Source organism: Neoarius graeffei, chromosome 8 (genome assembly GCF_027579695.1).
Source record: "Neoarius graeffei isolate fNeoGra1 chromosome 8, fNeoGra1.pri, whole genome shotgun sequence".
NCBI classification, from domain to species: domain Eukaryota; kingdom Metazoa; phylum Chordata; class Actinopteri; order Siluriformes; family Ariidae; genus Neoarius; species Neoarius graeffei.
Window position 1 is genome coordinate 56,531,638 of NC_083576.1, and position 20,393 is coordinate 56,552,030.

The 20,393-nt window shown below is 40.9% G+C and overlaps 1 protein-coding gene across 10 annotated transcripts in view; it reads left to right on the forward strand.

Moving 5' to 3' along the window:
• The window catches only part of pigg (phosphatidylinositol glycan anchor biosynthesis class G), a 427,330-nt gene that overhangs the window by 258,099 nt on the left and 148,838 nt on the right, over positions 1-20,393 (forward strand). For 9 of the 10 annotated variants that reach the window (XR_009655235.1, XR_009655238.1, XR_009655237.1 and 6 more), the window contains exon 8: positions 11,533-11,817. The exons of the other annotated variant lie outside the window; for it this stretch is intronic. Coding sequence is in view for 3 of the 9 variants with exons in the window: in XM_060927883.1 (XP_060783866.1) it covers positions 11,533-11,817 (285 nt within the window). In the remaining 6 variants the exon portion in view is untranslated. The remainder of the gene's footprint in view (positions 1-11,532; positions 11,818-20,393) is intronic. 10 annotated transcript variants of the gene reach the window in all.

A 20,393-nucleotide genomic window follows, 5' to 3' on the forward strand; every position in this document is an offset into this window, starting at 1 on the left:
ATTCTTGTCTAATGTAGGATTCTATTTGCTCAACTGTCTTAGGTCTTTTTTGTCGTATCTTCTGTTTAATGATGCGCCAAATGTTTTCTATGGGTGAAAGATCTGGACTGCAGGCCGGCCAGTTCAGTACCCGGACCCTTCTTCTACGCAGCTATGATGCTGTAATTGATGCAGTATGTGGTTTGGCATTGTCATGTTGGAAAACGCAAGGTCTTCCCTGAAAGAGACGTCGTCTGGATGGGAGCATATGTTGCTCTAGAACCTGGATATACCTTTCAGCATTGATGGTGTCTTTCCAGATGTGTAAGCTGCCCATGCCACACACACTAATGCAACTCCATACCATCAGAGATGCAGGCTTCTGAACTGAGCGCTGATGATAACTTGGGTCGTTCTCCTCTTTAGTCCAAATGATACGGTGTCCCTGATTTCCATAAAGAACTTCAAATTTTGATTCATCTGACCACAGAACAGTTTTCCACTTTGCCACAGTCCATTTTAAATGAGCCTTGGCCCAGAGAAGACGTTTGCGCGTCTGGATCACGTTTAGATACGGCTTCTTCTTTGAACTATAGAGTTTTAGCTGGCAACGGTGGATGGCACGGTGAATTGTGTTCACAGATAATGTTCTCTGGAAATATTCCTGAGCCCATTTTTTGATTTCCAACACAGAAGCATGCCTGTATGTGATGCAGTGCCGTCTAAGGGCCCGAAGATCACGGGCACCCAGTATGGTTTTTCGGCCTTGACCCTTACACACAGAGATTCTTCCAGATTCTCTGAATCTTTTGATGATATTATGCACTGTAGATGATGATATGTTCAAACTCTTTGCAATTTTACACTGTCGAACTCCTTTCTGATATTGCTCCACTATTTGTCGGTGCAGAATTAGGAGGATTGGTGATCCTTTTCCCATCTTTACTTCTGAGAGCCACTGCCACTCCAAGATGCTCTTTTTATACCCAGTCATGTTAATGACCTATTGCCAATTGACCTAATGAGTTGCAATTTGGTCCTCCAGCTGTTCCTTTTTTTGTACCTTGAACTTTTCCAGCCTCTTACTGCCCCTGTCCCAACTTTTTTGAGATGTGTTGCGGTCATGAAATTTTAAATGAGCCAATATTTGGCATGAAATTTCAAAATGTCTCACTTTTGACATTTGATATGTTGTCTATGTTCTATTGTGAATACAATATCAGTTTTTGAGATTTGTAAATTATTGCATTCCGTTTTTATTTACAGTTTGTACTTTGTCCCAACTTTTTTGGAATCGGGGTTGTGTGTGTATGTATGTATGTGTATATATATGTGTGTGTGTGTGTGTGTGTGTGTGTATGTATATATATATATATATATATATATATATATATATATATATATACATGTGTGTATATATATGTATGTATGTGTGTATATATATATGATGTGACGTGATACAGTGGTCCTTGAAAGTTTGTGAGCCCTTTAGAATTTTCTATATTTCTGCATAAATATGACCTAAAACCTCATCAGATTTTCATACAAGTCCTAAAAGTAGATAAAGAGAATGCAGTTAAACAAATCAGACAAAAATATTATACTTGGTCATTGATTTATTGAGAAAATGATCCAATATTACATATCTGTGAGTGGCAAAAGTATGTGAACCTTTACTTTCAGTATCTGGTGTGACCCCCTTGTGCAGTAATAACTGCAACTAAATGTTTCCGGTAGCTGTTGATCAGTCCTGCACACCGGCTTGGAGGAATTTTAGCCCATTCGTCTGTACAGAACAGCTTCAACCCTGGGATGTTGGTGGGTTTACTCACATGAACTGCTCACTTCAGGTCCTTCCACAACATTTCAATTGGATTAAGGTCAGGACTTTGACTTGGCCATTCCAAAACATTAACTTTATTCTTCTTTACCCATTCTTTGGTGGAATGACTTGTGTGCTTAGGGTCGTTGTCTTGCTGCATGACCCACCTTCTCTTGGGATTCAGTTTATGGACAGATGTCCTGACATTTTCCTTTAGAATTTGCTGGTATAATTCAGAATTCATTGTTCCATCAATGATGGCAAGCCATCCTGGCCCAGATGCAGCAAAACAGGCCCAAACCATGACACTACCACCATCATGTTTCACAGATGGGATAAGGTTCTTATGCTGGAATGCAGTGTTTTCCTTTCTCCAAACATAACTCTTGTCATTTAAACCAAAAAGTTCTATTTTTGGTCTCATCTGTTCACAAAACTTTTTTCCAATAACCTTCTGGCTTGTCCACATGATCTTTAGCAAACTGCAGACAAGCAGCAATGTTCTTTTTGGAGAGCAGTGGCTTTCTCCTTGCAACCCTGTCATGCACACCATTGTTGTTCAGTGTTCTCCTGATGGTGGACTCATGAATATTAACATTAGCCAATGTGAGAGAGGTGTTCAGTTGCTTAGAAGTTACCCTGAGGTCCTTTGTGACCTCGTCGACTATTACATGCCTTGCTGAGTGATCTTTGTTGGTCGACCACTCCTGGGGAGGGTAACAGTGGTCTTGAATTTCCTCCATTTGTACACAATCTGTCTGACTGTGGATTGGTGGAGTCCAAACTCTTTAGAGATGGTTTTGTAACCTTTTCCAGCCTGATGAGCATCAACAACGCTTTTTCTAAGGTTCTCAGGAATCCCCTTTGTTTGTGCCATGATACACATCCACAAACATGTGTTGTGAAGATCAGACTTTGATAGATCCCTGCTCTTTAAATAAAACAGGGTGCCCACTCACACCTGATTGTCATCCCACTGATAGAAAACACCTGACTCTAATTTCACCTTCAAATTAACTGCTAATCCTAGAGGTTCCCATACTTTTGCCACTCACAGATATGTAATATTGGATAATTTTCCTCAATAAATAAATGACCAAGTACAATATTTTTGTCTCAATTGTTTAACTGGGTTCTCTTTATCTACTTTTAGGACTTGTGTGAAAATCTGATTATGTTTAAGGTCATATTTATGCAGAAATATAGAAAATTCTAAAGGGTTCACAAACTTTCAAGCACCACACACACACACACACACACACACACACAGAGTGTGTGGCACTTGCAGCTGTGATGACGGGAGAAGGCAAACACACAACCCAGGTGTCAGTGAAATACAGACATGAATTTAATGAAAACTCAAGAAGGGAGAAGTGTAAAGGCCAATTTATGCTGACAACCCAGTCCTCGCAGATAGCGTCGCAGACAGTGTCTGCGTAGCCCCCCCACCTTCGCAGACGCTCTGCGCGCACCTCCCAAAAATTGTGACCACCGCAGAAGCCTCGCAGACAGCGCCGCAGACAAGAGGGCTCTGATTGGTCCACTCTACATCCGCTGTACACGCACTTCCGCTTCCCTACTTTCCCGGTTTGGTTTGTTTTCACGACCGCCATTTTTAAAAACACGAGCGAAGATGGAGCAGCATGAAGAGCGGTTGATTGAGGAAGTACGTACATCTATACGACTCCAGTTCTAGTCATTATAAAAAAAAAAAAGTTCTAGTCATTATAAGTAACCGGAGGATAAACACTCCACTAACCACACCCACCAACTACTCCTAGCGACTTCGCGCCCCCTTGCGTTGTGCCGGTGAATAACATCGCGCACGGCTATTATCCCCGCTCAACAATAAATTACAACTGTCTGCGAAAAGCTATCTGCGAAAGCCTTGTCGCAAGAGCATGCAGAGGCCTTAAGGAGTGTGAGTGGTGCAAGCAGCGGAGGAGAGCCTAAACACAGGCCTAGAGTGAGGCCACAAGCTAGGGCTGGCTGCAACTGGGTCTTCTGGCAACTTAGAGGCTTTAAGAGTGGGGGCATTCGCTGGCGAACGTGGCTGGGTGCTCCAACTCTTCATCATCATTGTCCTTGGCATCGGCAAAGTTGCCTGAGTGGAGAGTGGTTGATGCACGTAGATAACCCGACTAACCTCTATAAGTTGCAGCACCTTTTTTTATACTCCCCTGGCTGCTTGAGGAGAGTGGCTTGAGTTGTCGATTATGCCGCTTCAGCCATGTGTGATCAGCGGGCCCTGTCCTATGACAACACTGCATTTGACTGTCTAAAACAATGGTGCTGAAGTGTCACTCACTACGTTTACATGCACATAGAGAGAATCGAATTTCTGCCGTTGCTCGACTGAAATCGAAGTTCAAAATGCCATGTATACACCTTAATTCGGCTGAAATTGAACCGAACTTGATTTCTCGGAATCGAGCTACACAACCTAGTTTATGCGATTTCTGCCGAGCTACTTTGTGCATGTATACCCTATCGAGCTAGTTGTCGAGCTACTTCCGGGAGTGACGAGACCACAAGCGGGAAACACAACAGCCTCGGTCGGCATGACAACAGTAGTAGCGAGCAGCAGAAGAGGTCAGGAGGAACAAACGAAGAAGAGAAAATGGCGATGTAGAGCTCTCTGAAGTGTGGGTGGAGCACAGAGGACGGCAGGACAAAGCTTCTGGTACTAATAGGCTTTTTATTGTCAGACTTTTCAGTTTAACAGCCTACTTTTATTCTTGAGAGAAAAACACACACACACGCGCACGCGCGCGCTGTGTTCTAGTCCCGGGATGAGCTGTCCCCTCTGCTCTCCCTCTGCCTCCTTAAATAGGGCGTGGTTACTGGGAAGACACACAAACACAGGTTAATTACCGTCAGGTGAAGTGATTCTGCCACTCACCTTCCCTGGCTCCGCCCTCCTGTCACAGACCGGCGCTTGACCACGCCCCCACTGCCACAGGCAAGCAGAAACGTGCACTTCTGGAGCAATGAGGAGACAGAGTTCATGCTCATTCAGCTTAAGGAGTTGAATATATTAAAATTCATGGATGGGAGAAAAACGCGCAATGGAGAACACGGAACTGATAACTTTGTTTACACTCTTGAATAGCTCTTCTTCATGACGACAACCGGAAGTGTACCAACACGATGGGGCGTGTTGTGCCACCTGTGGCTCGGGTGCACAATGCACCTCACACAATAGCCTGATTTCATTGTGTGCATGTAGGATTGGATTTCTCTGGCACCCTGCTGGGACCTTCAGCTCGATTACCGACAGCAGCTCGATTTGGATGTGCATGTAAACGTAGTCAGTGTCTCTTCAGCACTATGAGAGTTGTTTTGTGTGAGGAGCGGAGTGATGCGCTGCTTAGCTAGTGGTTTCTTGGGGCAACCATCACAATATATGATTTCTGCATGTCAGAAAATGAGAACATCATGAAAAAGTTAAATATTTTCCATCAGTTATTTAAGAAATTGAAAATTTTTTACATTCTAGATGCATTACATGTAAACTAAAATTTTCAAGCATTTTTCTATTTTAATTTAGAAAATTATGACCTATAGCGCACAAAAAGGTCAAAATATTAGAATATTTCATTTTGAGTTTGGGGTAAATTCAAACAGTATAAATACCATGTGTTTCTCAGTCTAGTTCAGTACACACAACCACAATCATGAGGAAGACTGCTGACTTGACAGTTGTCAAGAAGACAATCATCGACACACTCCACAAAGAGGGTAAGCCACAGAAGTTTGTTGCTGAAGAGGCTGGCTGGAGAAATTGCACAAGCAACAGGGATAACTACAACCTTGAGAGGATATTCAAGAAAAGTCAATTCAAGAACTTGGGAGAGCTTCACAAGGAGTGGACTATGGCTAGTGTCAGTGCATCAACAGCCACCACGCACAGATGTCTTCAGGAAAGGGGCTACAACTGTCACATTCCTAATATCAAGCCACCTCTGAACCAGAGACAATGTCAATCAGAAGCATCTTACCTGGGCTAAGGAGAGAAAGAATTGGACTGTTGCTCAGTGGTCCAAAGTCCTCTTTTCAGATGAAAGTAAATTTTGCATTTCATTTGGAAATCAAAATCCTAGAGTTTGGAGGAAGAGTGGAAAAGCATACACTGTAAAAAAAGAATAGTCGAGAATACTTGAAATTTCAAGGCAACAGTCTGCATTAAGAATTTTATGTTTTGCCAACGATGTATGCCCATGATAATCCAAACTATGATAACACTGTTATCTTTATTAAGAATTCTTAATTAAGTCAATTTTCAATTCCTCATTCTGCCAACATAGATTTCTCTTTTTGCTGAACAGTGGCATTCACAGTAGTACAAAAAGGCAATTGAGGTTCTCACAATTTTTGGGGGGGGCTTTTTTTTACCTTTATTTGGATAGGACAGTGTAGAGACAGGAAATGAGCGGGAGAGAGAGAGACGGAGAGGGATCGGGAAATGACCTCAGGTCGGAATCGAACCCGGGTCCCCGGACTTATGGTACGGCACCTTATCCACCTGAGCCACGACAACATGATCGTCAATTGGAGGGAGAACCACATTGCCCAGCCCTTGCATTTGGGAGAGGAAACCCCGTGTCTTGGTCATTAAGAGCATGTGCTGAATAAACACCTGTGGCAATTATGTATTTTCAATTCAGATTATTCACTATTGCATATTTACACATCATTGAGGTGCACTCTATCAGTTTGATGTGGATTTTTCTGTTTGTTAATAATTATTCATATTTTCTTGTCCATTCAATTGTGAATATGGAATTACTTGAACAAAGCATAATTCTATTTTTTAGAATTATCCACATCAAGAAAAATCCACATCAAACTGATAGGGTGCACCTCAATGATGTGTAAATATACAATAGTGAATAATCTGAATTGAAAATACATAATTGTCACAGGTGTTTATTCAGCGCATGCTCTGAATGACCAAGACACGTGGTTTCCTCTCCCAAATGCAAGGGCTGGGCAATGTGGTTCTCTCTTCGGTTGAAGTTCATGTTGTCATGGCTCAGGTGGATAAGGCGCCATACCATAAATCTGGGGGCCTGGGTTTGATTCTAACCGGAGGTCATTTCCTGATCTCTCTCCCGCTCATTTCCTGTCTCTACACTGTCCTATCCAAATAAAGGTGAAAAAAGCCCCCCCAAAAATTGTGATAACCTCAATTGCCTTTTTGTACTACTGTGAATGCCACTGTTCAGCAAAAAGAGAAATCTATGTTGGCAGAATGAGGAATTGAAAATTGACTTAATTAAGAATTCTTAATAAAGATAACAGTGTTATCATAGTTTGGATTATCATGGGCACATCGTTGGCAAAACATAAAATTATTAATGCAGACTGTTGCCTTGAAATTTCAAGTATTCTCAACTATTCTTTTTTACAGTGTAGAATCCAAGGTGTTTGAAGCCCAGTGTGAAGTTTCTGCAGTCTGTGATGATTTGGGCTGCCATGTAATCTCCTGCAGCATTAAAGCAGAAAACTACATCGAGGTTTTGGAGCAACATATGTTGCCTTCAGGACAACATCTCTTCCAAAACAATGCAAAACCACATTCTGCACACATTACAAAAGTATGGCTGCAGAATGAGAGGGTACCTCTGTCTCCAATAGAGAGTAGAGAATGTGTGGAATTTTGAAATGAAAAATATGACAATGACCACTCCATACTGTTGCTCGCCTTAAGACCTGTTTGCAGGAAGAGTGGGACAGAGTAATATCAGACACACTTTATCCCTTGGTATTTTCAGTCCCTAAACATCTTTTATGTGTTGTGAGAAGAAATTTCAACATTACAAAGTGGTAAATGTTTTACCAGCCCAACTTTTTTTTAATGTCTTGCAAAAATCAAAATTGAAATAAGGGTCTATTTTGGGGAAAAAAATCCCAAAACAAACAAAAAAACCCCAATAAAATTCACGAGGTAAAAGATCAAATAATGTGCTGTTGTATTGTTTTGAGTTCAATACAGGTAAAAAATTATTTACAAAGCATTGTTTTCAGTTTTAATTTCATCATACTGTCCCCACGTTTTTGATATGGGGTTGTATTTTATAATCAATGTGAAATTTGATTGAGAACCAATGTGGTGTGGATAAGATGGGGGTGAGGTGGTCTTATCTTTTGGTTCTACTACGGACTCTCACTGCTGCACTCTGGACTAACTGAAGCTTGTTTATGCCCTTACTAGAACATCCAGACAGTTAGGAAAGACAAAAATCCAACCTAGAGGTAACAAAAGCATGAATTAGTTTTTATGCATTGTGTAATAACAGCAATATTTCTGAAATGAAAGAAGGCTATCCTCATAATGTTATTGATATGAGTTTCAAATGAAAGACTGGAGTCAATGATCACACTGAGGTTTTACTGCTGTACATGAAGAAACAGAAAGGCCGTCCAGAGTTACTATGTAATCAGAAAACCTACTTCTAGCTGCATATGGTCTTAGTACAAGTACTTATGTCTTGTCAGAATTAAGTAGAAGGATGTAAATAAGCATCCAGTGTCTAATGTCCTTCATACATTCCTCAATTTTATTAAGCTGGTGTCTCTTATCTGGCTTTGCAGAAACATACAACTGTGTGTCATCAGCATAACAGTGGAAATTAATACCATGTTTATGAATAATATTACCCAGAAATAGCATATATGAAGGAAGAAAAAAAAAGCAGTGGACCTAAAACAGTACCTTGCGGAATGCCAAACTTTACTATGTGTAAAGAAGACACCATTTACACCAACAAACTGATAACGATCAGTCAAATAAGACCTAGGCCAGGATGGCCATTCCCTTAACGCCAACAACATTTTCTAGTCTATCAAGGAGAACAGTATGATCAATGATCAAAAAGTCAAAGAACTAAGGTGAAGCAGCAGAAGCAAGCACACACAACCCTGACAGAAGCCAGTAGTAGGTAATTTACTACTTTAACCAGCACCATTTCTGTGCTATGATGAGGCCTAAATCCTGACTGATACATTTAATAAATGTTATTCCTATGTAGGTATGAGCATAACTGCTGTTCTACAGCCTTTACCAGGATCTTGGAGATAAAGGGAAGGTTTCATATTGGTGTATAGTTGGACAGCTGACAGGAGTCAGGGTCAGGTTTTTTTTTTTTTTTTAATCAGGGGTTTGATAACTACTAGTTTAAAGGGTTTAGGTACATGGCCAGTGCTGAGGGAAGAATTGATTTTTTTTAGGAGAGGTTTGATTGCTTATGGTATTATCTGTTTGAAGAAATATGTAGGTAAGGGATCTAATACACAGGTTAATGTTTTTGATGAGGAAATTTGTTCAGTTTCTCAAAGGGGGTAAAACATTTTAATTGATGATCTGGTATAGTGGGCGGCACGGTGGTGTGGTGGTGTAGTGGTTAGCGCTGTTGCCTCACAGCAAGAAGGTCCTGGGTTCGAGCCCCGGGGTCGGCGAGGGCCTTTCTGTGCGGAGTTTGCATGTTGTCCACGTGGGTTTCCTCCGGGTGCTCCGGTTTCCCCCGCAGTCCAAAGACATGCAGGTTAGGTTAACTGGTGACTCTAAATTGACCGTAGGTGTGAATCTGTGTCTATGTGTCAGCCCTGTGATGACCTGGTGACTTGTCCAGGTTGTACCCCGCCTTTCGCCTGTAGTCAGCTGGGATAGGCTCCAGCTTGCCTGCGACCCTGTAGAAGGATAAAGCGGCTAGAGATAATGAGATGAGATCTGGTATAGTTATATTGTTATGGGGTTTATCAAATTGTCTGGCTTTAAACTTCATCTGAATTTTTTGCCTGGTATTTTAAATTTTGCCGTTTGAAAAAAAAGAATAAAAATGAAGTCTCATCTCATCATCTCTAGCCGCTTTATCCTGTTCTACAGGGTCTCAGGCAAGCCGGAGCCTATCCCAGCTGACTACGGGCGAAAGGCGGGGTACAACCTGGACAAGTCGCCAGGTCATCACAGGGCTGACACATAGACACAGACAACCATTCACACGCACATTCACACCTACGGTCAATTTAGAGTCACCAGTTAACCTAACCTGCATGTCTTTGGACTGTGGGGGAAACCGGAGCACCCAGAGGAAACCCACGCGGACACGGGGAGAACATGCAAACTCCGCACAGAAAGGCCCTCGCCGGCCACGGGGCTCGAACCCGGACCTTCTTGCTGTGAGGCGACAGCGCTAACCACTACACCACCGTGCCGCCCTAATAATGAAGTCATCCCTACTAAATATTGATGGGATACATACTTCTGTGGTAGTTTTTTTTTTTCCAAATTAATTTTGCTACAATAAGAATCTAAGATTATTTTTTGCTCTCTTCTATTAGGTTGGAGAGATAAGATGAATAAGAATCAGATGAGATGATGATCTGAGAGAGCTTCAGACTGTGGAAATGTGACTTATATTTTCTATATTTAATCCAAATGGTAGGCTTAGATCAAGAGTGTGACCACCATTTTGAGTGGGTCCTAGGACCTTCCAGTTAACCCCTGCTGAATCTCGAGTGGACATGAACGCAGTTCTCAGAGGGTCTTCTGGGTTATTAAAATGAATATTAAAGTTTCCAGCAATCAGTCTTTTGTCTAAAGAAATAACCAGGTTTGAGAAGAAATCTGCAAATTCACAAAGGAATTCAGAGTATGGTCCCAGGGTCTGTAAATCATTAGAGAAATTGACTGGGTAGACTTATTTTTGTGGCTACAAATCCCAATAATTCTAATTTGCTGCTGAAATGAAAACTGATCCCAGGTCAGCCCAGACAATGATTTCCCCTGAATTTTTATTCTTTCCAGCCTACACTCTCTGTACCTCTAGACTGAAGCATACATGCAATTGAAGGAATATATAGGCATTCACTTAGTATTTATAAACGCACTTTAGCAACAGGGTAGGTGTAAGACTGACAGGCTATGTGCAGGGACATTTAGCCTGTGGATCAGGCCCTGGGATTAGGCAGAAGATTGGTAGGGGAAGGTAGCGTAATTGGATTTACCTATTAATGTGCCAAGGGGAACTCCTTAGAAAAGCATGTTGGCCTTGCTCGAGTGTCAGTTCAGTCTGGCAGGGTTACAGATCACATTGAATGTAACAGTGTCACAGTTCGGTGTGAGCAGAATTTTGACGGGGTGGACACGTCACTAGACCAGGGGCCTAGGACAAGCAGATTTGGTGTCCAGGCTATTACTTTTTTTTCATAGTTGCCTGGCAGGACACATTTAACATTGTTTGCAAAGGTTGGTGTTGAAGAACTTGCGTGGCCTGCACAGAACCCTGACCACAACCCTACTGAACATCTTGGGGATGAACTAGAGCTCTGACTGTGCCCCAGGCCTCCTTGCCCAACATCAGTGTCTGACCTCACTAATGATCTTGTGGCTGAATGGAAAAATCCCCACTTCCACACTCCAAAATCTAGTGGAAAGTCTTCCCAGAATAGTGGAGGTTATTGGAGTAGAAGCATTTTCAAAAAGCACGTGTGTGTGATGGCCAGGTGTCTAAAACCTTTTAGCCAAATAGTATATGTGTGTAAAATATTAAAAATAATAATAATAATGTGTTGTACCGTATCTGTCTCTATTTAAAATTTGTCTTATTTACAATATTTAAAAGTGCTGTCGTATTGTTCATAGATATGACAAAAATAGCTGTGCGTGCTTTCTTTTACTTTGTTCCATACAATTAATATCTAATCACTGGGTCTCCTTCTTGCTATAGATTCTGGTGCTGTTGTTGTTGGCCATGCCAGAGGCTCTGAGCAGTGCTGCATGTGTGGACGTTCCCCTGGCAACCACTTTCCTCTCTCTACCCTTCTACCTCCTTGTCCTGCTGGGTTCTTCTGTTCATGTGTTGGTGTGCACATCATCCGAGGCCTCCTGCTACTTCTGCTCTCTGCCCTGGCTCCTGGCCTTTGCCACCATTATTTTCTCTTCAGCCCTGTTTTCTTCTCTGGTGGCCGTAGCAGCCAGATGTCCACTCAAATTTGATAACAAGCCTCTCAAGGTGAGTGAGACAGAAGAAGGGGGGAAGGCATGAGGCACTTTTACTTTCTTAGGACAAACTGCTTTGGACAAACAACTGTTTGAAATCTGCTTAGGACAAACAACTGTTTGACAAAAACAATCTGCTTGTATTACTTGAAATTCAAGTGCCTGGTGCGTTTGTCAAATAAAACATAAGATGAATTCAAGATCCAGTCAGTAAACCCTGCAAGCTGTTTCTCTTCTGAATTAGTCCAAGGCTTTAGTTTAGCATTGAATGACTCAGTAGAACTGATGAAGGCTCTTGTACGAGTGGGGAATAAATGTTATACCACAAATTCTGTCACTTTAAATTACCATGAATGAGGAAGAAACCTAGAGAGGAGTTAGATTCAAAAGGGAATCCATCCTCTTCTGGCTGACACTGGATAGTACAATTATAAATCATTACTTTACCACAGATGTATACTAAAAGAAATCGAACAAATGTATTGAAAGGACATTTATTATGGCCAGCATCTCTCCTTTATGATTACAGCAGCGGTTCTTGGGTACAAGTAGTGCTGAGACAGTCTCTCTACTACAACAGCATCCTTTTTAAACCTTTCCACTCTGAAGTTCTTTTTTTTTTCTTGTTACAGTGTGTAAACTTTCAACGAGGTCTTGTGCTGTGGCTCTGTGTGTATGTGGTAAATGAGGAAGAGTTCTTTTTCAGTCTGCTCTGCTCTGGTTGTAAAGCAGGCTTGGGTTGCTTAGTAATTGGTTCACCTTTTGATCTGTGAGGCAGATATAGTAAGTTTCCATGCTTTATCATTACACAGCCTGATTTTTTTTCCCACCTTCTACTAGCTTTTCAGTGCTACCATTTCTTTTTTTAAAAGGTAAAGGTCTTAATAAATAGCTGTTCCTTCCCCCTGTGAATAGGCTACCTTTAAAAAAAAACTGCTGTATGTTGAACATCCATTGTTAGAGGAACAGTGGGACTGATGTTACCCTGTCTAGAATTGAACAAATTAAGTATATTAAAAAAATCTAGCTCTCTTAATTACTGCATCCAAGGTGAGGATTGATCTCTTTGTCGTTCTTTCCCATCTTTCACCGTCTTACTCTTTCCCATGCTTTCTCTCTCTCTGTCTTTTCAAGATTATATAGAGAAAGAATGTAATGTACATTCCAGAGACCTCTAGATCTGAGGTTTATATAATGATGTAGGAATGAAGTATAATTAAAACACATGCAGCATAAGTATTAATGATCTGGCTGATCATGATTTTTGAAGGTCATTTTCACCCTGACTGAAAGCTGGCTAGAACATCGATGACTCACCTAGTTTTTCGTTCCACATCTGAACCTGGCCAGAAGTGTCTGATGAAATTAATTGGCACGGTGAGAAAAAAAAAATGAAAAGCAGCTCTCACACAATTTATGTTTGATTATTTAAATGGACATTGTGCATTACCTCGTCTTCACCTTGCTTTGATTAAGGTTTTAAGGAAAATGCAATTTCATGTTTTGTTATTGTTTATTCCTGGTGCACTATCTCTGCTATAGCCTTTACATGTTGTAGACCCATTTTTAGTCTTTAGTGAGCTGTTTTACGATAGGCAAGCTTTTTTTTTCTTTTTTTTTTTTTTTGGAAGAGATGGTGTGTTACAGAAAGAATAAGCCAGGTTTCTTTTCTCTGGGCCATAACAGCATAAAGAAGTAGTTCTGTACACATTAATACCACAAATGCAACATATATTTAGAGGTGAGGCCAAAAGTTTACGCACACCTAGGCTAAAGATATTCAGTCTCAGTTTTACAACCTCACATATATTATTTCATGTTACCACACATTTCTTTTGGCAAGTCAATTTGAACCTCTATTTCATTCACATCAAAGGATATTTTTTAAAAACAGTACATTAGAGGGAGATTTATTTTTAGCTTTAATTCAATATATCAGCATTCCAGTAGGTCAGAAGTTTACATACACTTAAGTTGACTGTCTCTTTAAACAGCCTGGAAGATTCAAGAAAATAGCATAATGACTTTTAGAAGCTACTGACTGGCTAATTGTCCTAATTAGGAGTTCACATCTGGCTATAAAATGGCCTGCTTTTAGAGACAGTGGCCATCATTTATCAATCTAGTACAGAAACCAGCGCAGGTCCAAGTGTAGAAATCATATTACGACAGGGTTCACATGTGATTCATGAAATTTCATATCCCGTTGATCACAGTGTAAGACTGTGACTGGGTGTTGATAAATATGGTGGCTGAAAACCATCGTCATTTAAATATCACGTCAGTTAAAGGGGTACCAAATATAATATATACAGTTGCTGATGTGACAAAGTAACGTATTCTTAAGTATTCTATCAAATTTATATACTAGAAAACAACGAAATATCTTGGTAACTGTAAATATAATACTTTATATGCTAAACCGCACAAGAGTCGCCATTTTTAAAACACCTTGACGTCAGCGCTACCCACTGCACTAGTGGAACTCTCCAAAATAGAGGAGATAAGCGTGTAATCATGGCATCGGGCACATCAAGTGAAAGTGACAGCTCTGTTGAATCATACGAAGAGATCCCGCAAGACACACTGCAAGCAGGCTATGGCTTAGGGTACCAGTTTGAACCTAGGAGAGGTACTCTCGACTCCGGTGATGAAATAAGAAAAGAAAGCTCGGATGACGGCGAGGATGAGACCAGGCCCGGCGCCAGGAACAGTTTACTAAGGGGGCAATTAGAAATCGCAAGGGGGCAAATATTTTTCATATAGTGTGTAGTAGTGATGGCGGTCTGACAACGTGTTTCAAACAATTAACTGCGCCAACCACAAAACCACGGCCCCGAAGGTTGCTTTAGTACGGGAAAATCATGTGACATATTACCAGGGCAGTTGCGCTTTATCAACACCCGTGCCCACCTGTTAACCCTCCCCTCCAATTTTCTCACAGACACGCATTACAACCGGAAAGATGCCAAACATAAAACAACACACACAAACCTACAGGCAAGTCCTTTAAATTTAAAATACATACAAATAGCTCCGCGGCATGAAAACAAAACGTCAATGCAAGTCTAAGGTACTTGGCTCGGCGGCCAAAATCATAATTTAAAAAAATCAACAGACCCCGCGGCTGCACCAGTAATAGCCTTCCTGACTCGCACTGAGTCAACGCTAACCACTTAATCCGCAATCCCAGTTTAGGCGTGTAGGGGACAAAACACTCTGAAGTGATGAATTTTCACCCCCGCTGCATGGGGGGTGACGTCAACAACACATATTCTTACGCTATTTGCGCACAAAGCGGACCATATATGAACACATACACCGACATAAACGGAGATAAATTTAGCCTACAAAGAAAGAAAATGGATTCACAATATTGTGATTGAATTCATTTAATTTGGTGGGGGAAAGACTACTCCCGTAAACTGACTGCATATTGCAGAGACAGTGCACTTGTAAGTGTAGACTACATGTAAAACCCCCGCCCGCACGACCCCTCCCCTTGTCCTTATCACAGGTCTGTGTGTGCGCGGCTGTGTCAGCATTTCACACATACACCCACAATAACAATTAAGAAAACAATTAAGTGATCTGAGTCTCCGTTGAGGGGGCGGGGCTGTAGCCACGAGGGGGCAACGCCCCCTTTCACCCCCCCACGGCACCGGGCCTGGATGAGACTGATGCTGACCATGGGCATGGCGAGCGTGGGGCAGAGCGTCTGCGTGCAGGTGACACGGCGTGGTGCTCGTGCAGAAAATGTAACGTGGAGTTGCTCACGAGTCCAGCAGAATTTATTTGCTGCAATGAGATATGCGCCACCCGTGGACTTGCGAAATTGTCGCAAGAGGCAGAAAGAGGTATTTCACACGTGCTATTCCCAACCTCAATGAGCCAACACAACTGGGCACATACATACGTCATGAGTGTTACGCAGAGAAAATGAACATGCATTCTGATTGGATAAAATTAATATCATGGCGGGCTGTTCAAACTGCGGAAATAGTTTGCTTGAGCTACATTCAAAACACTATAACTTTCCAACCTTAGAACAAAAAACTTTTGTAAGTCTTGAATAAGGTTCGTTAATGTGCGTTTTATTGTTATATATTTACTCTCTATATTGCCCTCTGTTCCCCTTTAAATGTTCTCAGTTTGGAAGTTGCACCCCAAGACTTTGACATCAAAAGGCATAATACACCCAAGAAGAGAAACTTCTCTGCTCTCAAAATAGAAGCTCTAACGTCTCAAGTCCAATTAAATGAATTATTTCTATTTGGCAGCCTGAAAAGTAGCATCTTAGGAAGTCAGAAAAATGTAGTATGGAAAGAAATCACTGTTGTGATAAACAGCAGTGCCATCTTCAATAAAAGTCCAACTGATGTTTGAATATTTAGTTTACAGATTAATGCATACTGGATATATATTGTATATTATAATAATAATAATAGGGCGGCACGGTGGTGTAGTGGTTAGCGCTGTCGCCTCACAGCAAGAAGGTCCGGGTTCAAGCCCCGTGGCCGGCGAGGGCCTTTCTGTGTGGAGTTTGCATGTTCTCCCCGTGTCCGCATGGGTTTCCTCCGGGTGCTCCGGTTTCCCCCACAGTCCAAAGACATGCAGGTTAGGTTAACTGGTGACTCTAAATTGACCGTAGGTGTGAATGTGAGTGTGAATGGTTGTCTGTGTCTATGTGTCAGCCCTGTGATGACCTGGCGACTTGTCCAGGGTGTACCCCGCCTTTCGCCCGTAGTCAGCTGGGATAGGCTCCAGCTTGCCTGTGACCCTGTAGAAGGATAAAACGGCTAGAGATAATGAGATGAAATAATAATAATAATAATAGCTTATATTGCAAATATTTACATGTAGGTTAGGTGTAAAAAATGGTCAGCTCTCAAATTCGCCATCAAAACATACACGTTTGTGGTTTTTCTTTATTTCCCCCATTTTAATGATGTTTCAAATCAATCAGATCCAGACACCAGTGGTGTTTATCCTTTGGCTAGACAAAAACAAGAGCGGACAAGATGAAAGCGACTTAATAGCCACTTGTCGCTCTCCATAAAAAAAAAAAATCCCTGCATCCACGAAAAATCTTCTCATGTCTTATGAACATGTAGATGTTTTCTAACAGAGCCATGTGTCATTGCTGAGATTTGAGGATTGGCAAAGCTCTTGTTTTAATAGATGACTGAATATGCATGTAATCTACAGTGGTGCTTGAAAGTTTGTGAACCCTTTAGAATTTTCTGCATTTCTGCATTAATATGACCTAAAACATAATCAGATTTTCACACAAGTCCTAAAAGTAAAGAGAACCCAGTTAAACAAATCAGACGAAAATATTGGTAATTTATTTATTGAGGAATAATATTACAATATTACATATCTGTGAGTGGCAAAAGTACATGAACCTTTGCTTTCTGTATCTGGTGAGACCCCCTTGTGCAGCAATAACTGCAACTAAATGTTTCCGGTAACTGTTGATCAGTCCTGCACACCGGCTTGGAGGAATTTTAGCCCATTCGTCTGTACAGAACAGCTTCAACTCTGGGATGCTGGTGGGTTTCCTCATATTAACTGCTCGCTTCAGGTCCTTCCACAACATTTCGATTGGATTAAGGTCAGGACTTTGACTTGGCCATTCCAAAACATTAACTTTATTTTTCTTTACCCATTCTTTGGTAGAACGACTTGTGTGCTTGGGGTTGTTGTCTTGCTGCATGACCCACCTTCTCTTGAGATTCAGTTCATGGACAGATGTCCTGACATTTTCCTTTAGAATTGACTGGTATAATTCCGAATTCATTGTTCCATCAATGATAGCAAGCCTTCCTGGCCCGGCTGCAGCGAAACAGGCCCAAACCATGATACTACCACCACCATGTTTCACAGATGGGATAAGGTTCTTCTGCTGGAATGCAGTGTTTTCCTTTCTCCAAACATGACACTTCTCATTTAAACCAAAAAGTTGTATTTTGGTGTCATCCGTCCACAAAACATTTTTCCAATAGCCTTCTGGCTTGTCCATGTGATCTTTAGCAAACTGCAGATGAGCAGCAATGTTCTTTTTGGAGAGCGGTGGCTTTCTCCTTGCAAGCCTACCATGCACACTGTTGTTGTTCAGTGTTCTCCTGATGGTGGACTCATGGACATTAACATTAGCCAATGTGAGAGAGGCCTTCAGTTGCTTAGAAGTTACCCTGGGGTCCTTTGGGACTTCATTGACTATTACACACCTTGCTCTTGGAGTGATCTTTGTTGGTCGACCACTCCTGGGGAGGGTAACAATGGTCTTGAATTTCCTCCATTTGTACACAATCTGTCTGATTGTGGATTGGTGGAGTCCAAACTCTTTAGAGATGGTTTTGTAACCTTTTCCAGCCTGATGAGCATCAACAATGCTTTTTCTGAGGTCCTCAGAAATCTCCTTTGTTCATGCAATGATATACTTCCACAAACATGTGTTGTGAAGATCAGACTTTGATAGACCCCTGTTCTTTAAATAAAATAGGGTGCTCACTCACACCTGATTGTCATCCCATTGATTGAAAACACCTGACTCTAATTTCACCTTCAAATTAACTGCTAATCCTAGAGGTTCACATACTTTTGCCACCCACAGATATGTAATATTGGATAATTTTCCTCAATAAATAAATGACCAAGTACAATATTTTTGTCTCAGTTGTTTAACTGGGTTCTCTTTATCTACTTTTAGGACTTGTATGAAAATCTCATGATGTTTTAGGTCATATTTATGTAGAAATATAGAAAATTCTAAAGGGTTCACAAACTTTCAAGCACCACTGTATCACATCATAAATTGGTTAACATACACATTGGTTTTAACTGCTTAATTTTAATTGGTTGTAGTTATGTCAAATCAAATCAATCTTGCACCAAAAAAACTGTTAACCCCATTAATTGCAAACAATTTTTTTCATTTATGTTAGGGATGTATGACAGTCAATGTAGCCCTTTACAAAATGTATTATTTTGCCATATGCTGCATATTTTTAAGTGATGAATCATGTTTAGATGCCAGTCAGAATATGGTCTAATAACAATTCTTGACTCAGATTTACTATGCTGCACCGAATATCAAACCTGACTCGAAAACTTGTGTACATGAGGTAAAACTTGACGTGAGATTTAATTGTAGCCTCGGCTCATGTCCACAGTGATAAATTTCAAGCTTTGTCTGGAGATGACCATGCGCCCAGTTTTCTGTCATATGTTCATTTTGTAAACGAGAGCCAGTGTCTTTTTTTTTTTTTTTTCCTTGTTACCATATGAAATCCAAGCAACCAAGACTGGACTTAAGAAAAATATTGTGGATCTCCACAAGTAGAGTTCCTCTTTTCGAGTTATAAACTTTGATGCCTGATGCTGAATAGCATCAGGCATCAAAGTTTATAACTCGAAAGGAGGAACTCTACTTGTGGAGACCGTGAACCTTTAAGAACAAAACATTTACATCCATCATTAAAAGAGTTCTACATCTTCACGGCCTGAAAGAAATAAAATATGCCATAAATATGATCAGCACTATGTATGGAGAGAAAAGGATGAGGCTTTTAATCTGAAGAACACCATCCCAACTGTGAAGCCTGGGGGTGTAAGCATTATCGTTTGGGGGCATTTTACTGGGCAAACATCTAATGAACTTCAGAAAATAGATCACATCATGAGGAAGAAAGTTAATCGAGAAATACTGAAGCAACACCTCAAGACATCAGACACAATGTTAAGACTTGGGTCATAACTGGGTCTACCAACAGGACAATGATCTTAAGTATACCACAAAGTTGTAACAAAATGGCTTAAAGATAAAGTGAAAATGTTCAAGTGGCAATCAAAAAGCACGGTGTTTCTGTATGCAGAACTACCACTCACTGAATTTTGTTTGTTTGTTTTTCCTTGCACCATTTGGAGTAAACTCTAGAGACTGCTGTGTGTGAAAATCTCAGGAGATCAGCTGTTATAGAAACACTCAAACCAGCCCATTTGGCACCAACAATCATGTCACAGTGAAAATAGCAGAGATCAAATTCCCCCCAATCCTGAAGGTTGATATGAACATTACCAGAAGCTGCTGGACGAGATCTGCATGATTTTATGCATTGCACATTAGATAATTGCATAAATGAGTAGGTGTACAGATGCTCTGAATAAAATGATCAATGAGTGTATATTTATATGTATATTAGCTCATGGATTTGTCTGCTGTGTATTTGAGAGGAGACACTTTGAGAGAATTCTGATGTGGCTGTTAGTATTATTAGCATTGTACTAACTTTTAATGATTATTTTAATTATTATTAAGTCCCTTTTTTCTCTTTTATTTGTCACCATAATCTATATTTCCCAAGAGAGGAAAAGAAAAGGGAGAGAATATAAGTGCTAGTGAGAGCATTGAAAAGATTAATTATGATCTTTATTTGCTCATTTGATTTGTGAGCATTGCTGATTGCTTTGTGATTTCTGATTGGCCTGGCCGTAGCACATGCCTGTTCCACAGACTGCCCACCAGACTGATCCCATATACTGTAATAAGTAGTAATAATAATACACATTCTGTGCAAGAGATCC